The sequence below is a fragment of the Varroa destructor genome, unplaced genomic scaffold (genome assembly GCF_002443255.2).
Source record: "Varroa destructor unplaced genomic scaffold, Vdes_3.0 BEIS01000001.1, whole genome shotgun sequence".
Taxonomy (NCBI): Eukaryota; Metazoa; Arthropoda; class Arachnida; order Mesostigmata; family Varroidae; genus Varroa; species Varroa destructor.
The window spans coordinates 41,834,706-41,842,109 of NW_019211454.1; the positions used below are offsets into that span (position 1 = coordinate 41,834,706).

The window sequence follows — 7,404 nt, forward strand, 5'->3', positions numbered from 1 at the left end:
TTGCCCAATTTTTTCTGAGCTTGCAGAAAAATAAAGTGAAAAGGGAATGTAAAGTTCCCTATCTACCATATGCGCCCTTATAAGACGAAATAGCGATATTTTTATATTTTAATCGTATTGTTATGAAAGTAATTATTATAAACTTACAGCTTCTCTCCACGTGTATTTTCAATAAATCTCACTGTAATAAGTAGACCCCTGGGGCATGCGAAGGTAACTGCAGCGCCTAATAGAAGCCTACCATAACATCCCAGCTAAGGCTAATCGCTTCTAGCGTCCTTTCTAAAATCAATGTTTATAGACGAAAAAACAGAAATCCCAATGGCGTAGCTCAGCTTAAATCTTTATGACCTCGTTTATCTAAAATTAATATTAAAATTGTAAAGCCACATAGATTGAAAATGGCCAAAATCGTTTTTCTGTCAATTCGCTGATGACAACGGGGTAGTAGTGATTTACAAACTTCAGAAGTGAATCCCTATACAATTTTAACTTTTAAACCTTTGCGTGTGTCATCGCTTCGGATAAGAAAAAGCACACTGCTGTCATTTGGGAACGTGTAGGATAGTATCGAGAACCCCATCATCTGAGCAATCTGTTTAGAAGATTCTAGTCAGGAAACGCGAATACGATACTGATGCTCGATCGAAATTTGCTATTTTTACCGAAATTATCTCGAAAGTGCGGTGAAAAAAGAGCTAGTTGCCCTATCTTCAGGCAATTGGTCACCATCAATGCACTGTAGGAAAAATCAATCGTTTCCATAAGAAGTTGCACCGCTTGTAGGAAACTCGCTTGCCGCTCTTCCGTGAAAACAGAACGGCTCAGTAGATGAACGCAGATTTCGCCATTTTATTTGAGTGAAGCTTCTTCGCTCCATCAGCACATCTTATTTCCATTAGTTCCGAATTCTATGTGCAGATATATTTTTCATTGCTCTGGATCTTCATTGATAGCGTATAGCATTGTTGGACTGTTTTGTCTAGATGCTAAATTTACGAAATTGTCTTATATATGTTTACTAAGTACTCTCGAAGATCCGGAACGTTATTTATGAGCAGCGTGAGCAATTCTGTTAACTCACTTCCTGTCTAATTAATTGCAAGTAATGGATCGGCGTGAGTCTCCCTGTGATACTGTCATTGTACTTTTAACACCACTGAATATTCTTGAGCCACTCATTATTGAATCCTAAGAAAAAGAACAATTCGAACCAAGTTCCGCCTCTTCTGTTACGTAAGAATATGAGTTTTGCGTGAAAATTTTCTAACCACACCAATCGAAATGTATTTATAAAAAAACATGTAGTTATACCGGTGCCGTTACTTCGTTCGGACTGCTAATTTTTCCCTGTTTATAAAAAGAACAGATACGTTGATATTGGTAGTTTGTCGCAATTTTATTAGATTTTTGTATAATGTAAAGTAAAGGTCGCGTTAAGCTGTCGTGCTCCAGCGTGTGAGGAGGCCAGCCGTATCCGTAGGCCGGCGACCTTTGCTCTAAAATTGCCCAGTCGACCAGAGAAGGCGAAAGACAGAATTCTTATTTTCGCATTCCGTTGTCAATTGATTGGCCGGCCATCGAAGAAACAACTGTTCTTCCTCAGGCAGCTAACACCCCCACCATGCCCCTGCATGGACTTCTGCGATTGGTCAGTTAATCTGCCGGCTATAATTTTGAAAAGCGTGGCTTCGTTATTGTGTACGGATCAGGTTCAGTCTGTTGAGCGAATAGTTTCAACTGATTTCAAGTTACATTACATGACCAGATCGTTTGTGCAAGATAACTAAATAGCGTTACTAAAAAGACAATCTCTTTTTTACGTTGATCTTGTTTGTGACGTATACACCATATTCACTAGCTAACTTTTCATGCTGTAGGGAAAAATGTGTTGACTCATATCATCTCGGTCGTAATCTTCTTAGTTCGTTAAGTTCCAATGCAAATTTAACCATATGGAATAGCCTTGGAAGTTATCCTTTTTAGCAAATAAATGGTTTCCGTTTAACTCACTGGACGAAGGTATTCGAAGGCCAACGAAGGTATCGGATTTACTTTATACTCAGTATTTCTACAAAGTGCATGTGAACGGTGCGGATAGCGAATTGGATGGCTTTATGGAACATATGGATGAGATGCTTCATGCGTTCGCTACGAAACAGGCCGTCTAGGAGCAGGAGGAGACACCCGGAGACGCCGATTATGATTTTGTGATGACTTATTTACAGAATGTTGTTGGCGTCAAAATGATTTAGTTTTTGGTGTGGGTCTGTTAAGGAAGAGCATACACTAGCATGATGTATTTATCGCTAAAATCATAGAGAGCGAGTTGAAGTATCAGGCATCATTCCATTGAAGCCATGATATATGCGGCATTCATTCAATCGGCATTGCAGCGTGGTAGATGAATACATTTTTTGCGATGGAAAAGGTCTCGTTAACGGTACAGTGGGGACGTATTTGTCTAGCAAACTTTGAGACACGTAAGATTCGAAATCACGCGACCAAGGTTAGCCGTCTTAATACAATTGCGGGCACAGCAATCTTTGCGTTTTCTTGCATTCGCTATGTTAGTTAGGACACTTTACTCGTAAGGTCATGACCACGAAATCGACGTAAGTAGCGTAATCGAAGAGGACACAAGATATGCCAATAGCCAGTGTACAGAACTTTTTATAATCGTTTCCCAGACGATATAGGCATTCATCGTAGGTTTTTGGCAAGTTTGAAATGGAATAATATGTCATCTTGTACTTTAGAAGCCCACTTGATCAAGCAATCTTCATCTTATTTTCAACTTACTTTTATCACCAGTTAACAGATAAAAGCTGACTTCATGGCCCTTGCTAAAGATGTTGCGGCTGCACTCGAAATGCCCCTGTCTAATACTATTAGTTTTAGTTCGCCAGCATTTTCGCCAAACAAACGCCAGTACCCCTACTTCAGAAACCCGACATATGGTATTGACTTTAAACTAATTTAGCAATTATCACGAAATAATTTTAAATTAGAGTGATATCTCGTTTGAAATGGAAAACTCGTTTCATCAGAAAACCATTTGTACACTCTGTGCTAATTAGTCCTGCTGAGATGAAAAATTGGCCCTCAGTGTCGAAGGAACCTACCCTCGGACGGCTTAACAGCTGAAAGGGCATTGTGAGACAACTGCTGTTGGAGATGTACATTGTTAGTTATTCGAATTAATCTGCCTGCTATATAAACCTGATCTATAACCAGCGCAGATCAATCAATGGGCTGAAAGCGTCTGATCGCCTAGCTTATTAGCAAGATCCGAACGCAGCAATGGCAATGTTGCTACTTCTTTTAGCCACTTGCGTTTTCACTGGCCACTGCAACACGTCGATATTCAGTCGTTCACTGTACACCAATGCGCCAAGGCCCGATTTTGGTCTAAGAGGAAGCGTACCACGATTGTTGAATACGTCTTTTTCATACCAACAGGACGTTCTCAATACAGGAACGCAACAGGACGGTGTGGACAAGACCCGGGTTGCTGAGCAGTCCGTGAGGCACTCGTCTCAATTTTTAGCAGCGGTTCAAGTCGGACGATGTAAAGCGAAATGTCGGTTGCTATTCTCCGCGCCTGAACTTGAGAAAACGAGGAATGATCCTGGTTTTCTAATAGAAACTGACTGTAGAACCAGTGCGAAATGCAGGACTTGTGAATTAGCTTGTGAACTACCCCCGAGTGAGTGTAACCGACAATGCAGATCGGTAGGTTTGTCTTTCAAGTAGTGCGTGACCTTTTAATAAAAATAGTCCTGTTAATTTTAGTATATATATATATATATATATATATATAGTCTATTTTATCTCAGTTTACCTTATCATTGTTTGGTCTGTAGGCATAAACAAGATTGAAGTTTCTTTCGAAAAGCATTGAGAAAAGCGAAGAGTTGAGCATATTTATTATAATATAAGTGCGCAATAACATCACAGGGATCAGCGAACAACTAAAAAAAAAAAATAGAATGATTTTGGACACCTTATCATATCGATTACGTTTTTGACGCGTTAGTTTATAAGACGTTCTGCGATCGTTAGCGTTCTTCGTGCCCTATAGTAATGTAAACTCACAAAGCTCATTCGTAGAATTCAATCATATTAGAACAAAAGTGTTTTCGCTAACATGAGCTAGCCTTCTGTTCGTTGTTGTTTATGGCCAGCTTGCCATATGCAGGATCGTAGGTGATTTCCGTCAGCATTTAGTTGCCCAGCCGAAAAACCTGTTGGCTGATTCAGTGAAACTCGCGGAATTGAAGCTAGACCGGCCCCGTGCAGTTTGCCTAAAATACACTCAAAGATTCGTCACAGGATTTATGTTCGAATTGTATCTATCTAACACGACATCCAGGACGTACGTAAGGTCATCTGTACCTATTGTGTTTATCGTCGAGCACCGAACCCGATCGCAGCCGAACATCGAAGAACCGTGGACGTTACAGGGAATGGTAATTCACGATACTGTAGAACTTAAACTTGTATCTGTAGCTTCTCTTTTATTTAAATCGCTTGAACTTGATTAAATATGCAAGCACACCGTAGATGAGCTACTAATAGCTGATTGAACACTGGTTCGGGTGGCGAGAAATGACTCAGCAAAGTACTAGAGTACAAGGGCAAACGGTAAACGGAAGATTATTATGTATCAGACGAATCAGCGATTCACTCACTCCAGTTTGTCTTCACCGCTGGTTACTCTATTTAGTCTTATATCATTACCACTTTGGTCTCTAGTGGACTTGATATGGGTCGCGTAGCCGAAAAATGATCAGAGTATCTCGGTGTCTACTGTGGTGCTTTAGATAAAACCGGACATGAATTTAGATACTCCCAGCGACTTTTCTATTAGCGGTTATTTTAGTTGAATCATTCGCGCAAAAAATTTGAAACGCTCTTTTAAGTATGGGTTTTATAGATGTCACCAGGTGCGTCTGTACTTTATATATTTACAGATCGTTATAGTACTATAACTATCTCAATCAGACCAATCTGGAATCGCTTCTTAGCCGATCTGCTACGATACGGTTTTCAACGTCAAATGGTATTATTTTTTAATGGTATTTTAGAGATAACAAGACTGACGTATTACAAAAAAAAAAAAAAAAACTATAACATAGTAAATTCGAAAAATTATTTCGAAAAAAATTTATGCCGCTGCACCGAAAGCAAGACTGTTATTATTTATTTTCTTATTATTATTATTATTATAGAAATTGATCTCATCAATTTTAATGTAACTTCTTTTCCCATAGCAGTTTTCGCCTGTCATATCATCTTTTCGAGCCTGATGGAAAATTTTAATTTTTTAACCCAGAACACGTGTATCATTGTATTTAGCAGTTACACTTCTTGCATCGCAACGATTTATGTGATTCCCAGATGAATCTCAGGGGCTCTCTTTACTCGGGGAAGTTTCTTCCTGACAACGAAGCGTAACTTGCAAGAACGTCCTGCCAACAATGAGCAAAAAGATTAAGCAAGCCGTTCTTAATTATTGCCTTTAACGAACAGAAACGGCAAGTCCTGCCCAATACTTTATCAATAAAACTTACTTGAATGTCTCCCTCCTACGTTTGATTTTACCCTGCCGATTTAAATCAACGACTATTTTTTCAACTATCAGAACAGAACCTGGTACAAAATTGACTAATAATTTATGTACATTTGGTATTCAGTCAACTATAAAATAATAATATATTCTCTAATAGTATAAGCCAATTATATAATATTTTATCACAGACTTACGAGAAGCGTAGCAGATGTACGTGGCGTCCTAAGTATCCTTAAAGTATGGAACGAGGCTATGAAAATGAACTACGACTGAAACAGCTGATTGATAATAATAATAGCTATTTGTAATCCGTTAGAGTTGGTCGGGGTTAACAATGATTCCCGTTGAAGCAGGCGGCGTGCATCAATACCGAGTGACCCCTGTTACGGTGGATGGCGTTCTTCCTGCTAGGTCTTCTCACTGGACATACGCGTCACCTAAACCAGGCGAATTTGAGGCTCCAAAGAACGTACGCATAATACGTATGGAAGGTTATAATCGTCGAATCAAAGCAACGATTGTTTTTAAACATCAGATTCTGCCATCGTGTGATTACTCCATTGATATTATCAACAACCTTCATGGTTCTACCTCTCGTCGTATTCACAGTCTACCGCAGGATTTCTTCCGAAAGGATCTCCAAGATCTAGCGTTCACCCAAAACTACACAATGGTAATTAAATCAACGGATTCGACAGGCACAATATTTAGCGGTTTCAACTACACAAGATGGTTTGAAACGCCTTCTTGTCTCGAAGCATTCAACCACAACTTCTCCATGTGCGGTAACTATCAGATTTGGCACAAGAATTAACTTTAGAAAACGCATTACCACGCATAGGCCCATCGTCATCATCATCATCAATAAATTTCACACATAAATTGACTACAAAGATGGCCGCAATTTGGCTTGCATCTATCTAACCCAAGTGACTTTTTTTTCTTATGGCGTGTCAAGCAATTACCAACTATTTCCCATTTCTAACTTTCAGCTCCTGGGCCCCCAAGTATGATTAGCGTCGAGGAGACGATGCACGGCTTACGCCTTCTGTGGAATCCACCCCCATACACTGCTCCCGATAACCTTGTGTTAACTTACGAGGTTCAGATCTCAACGAACCCGTCAGCCCAACAGGTCCCAGCCGTACAGGCCCAGGCGCTATTTATGCAACGCTGCGTTAATGCCTCGGTTAATTTTATAGACGTGCACGGCATAGGAAAAAGCAAACTATATTTGGTGCAGGTGCGGGCAAAAAGTAGGGCCGGCGTCGGTGCCCCTGCTTCAGTTATTTATACCTCTCGCGGACATTCAGTCGAACGGCACCTTACCAACTTTATTGGCCTCATTGTTGTAGCCAGTGTAATGTTAATTCTAGCAGTTATGACATCGAAAAAGTAGCAACATATTTTAACTCAATAAAAATGCTTAGGGATTCGAATGTGGCCTCCTGCTTAATAACCAAGACACATCGGCTTCTATGAACAGACCGGTGTATTAGATAGCGCATTTGCGCGAGAGTGAAAGAGCGAGAAAGATTAAATATGTGAAAGGTATGCGAAAATCCGCCTTTCGTGAAGAAGCTGAGAGAGAGAGAGAGAGAGAGAGAGAGAGAGAGAGAGAGAGAAAGAAAACATTTTTTGTCATAAGAAGCTGATGAACTCTTTAGCAGGTTTTCGAAGCATTTAGGTCATTTTGGTAGTGTGTATCGGTAGCAAAATGAATCAGCAAGCAAAAGCAGATCATTCCAAACCTGATTTTCTTTATTTATTATTACTATCAGTGTCGTTGCTGTATGCTTCTTAAGGATGTTTGTCTAAAGAAGCTTCTT

At 39.8% G+C, this 7,404-nt stretch overlaps 1 protein-coding gene across 1 annotated transcript; it reads left to right on the forward strand.

Moving 5' to 3' along the window:
* The first annotated feature begins 2,718 nt into the window (after nt 1-2,718).
* Nucleotides 2,719-6,974, forward strand: LOC111243388 (uncharacterized). The gene is made up of 4 exons (XM_022788873.2): nt 2,719-3,735; nt 4,188-4,472; nt 5,892-6,360; nt 6,568-6,974. The coding sequence occupies exons 1-4, from the start codon at nt 3,304-3,306 to the stop codon at nt 6,972-6,974; spliced, it is 1,593 nt and encodes a 530-aa protein (XP_022644608.2). The 5' UTR covers nt 2,719-3,303.
* The last annotated feature ends 430 nt before the right edge of the window (nt 6,975-7,404 follow it).

Bases quoted from the DNA above. Each gene is read 5' to 3' on its own strand.
- LOC111243388 (XM_022788873.2), top strand. From the start codon at position 3,304: ATGGCAATGTTGCTACTTCTTTTAGCCACTTGCGTTTTCACTGGCCAC. The intron at 4,473-5,891 runs GTAATTCACGAT...GTAATCCGTTAG, and splicing joins CGTGGACGTTACAGGGAATG to AGTTGGTCGGGGTTAACAAT. The intron at 6,361-6,567 runs GTAACTATCAGA...TCTAACTTTCAG, and splicing joins CCACAACTTCTCCATGTGCG to CTCCTGGGCCCCCAAGTATG.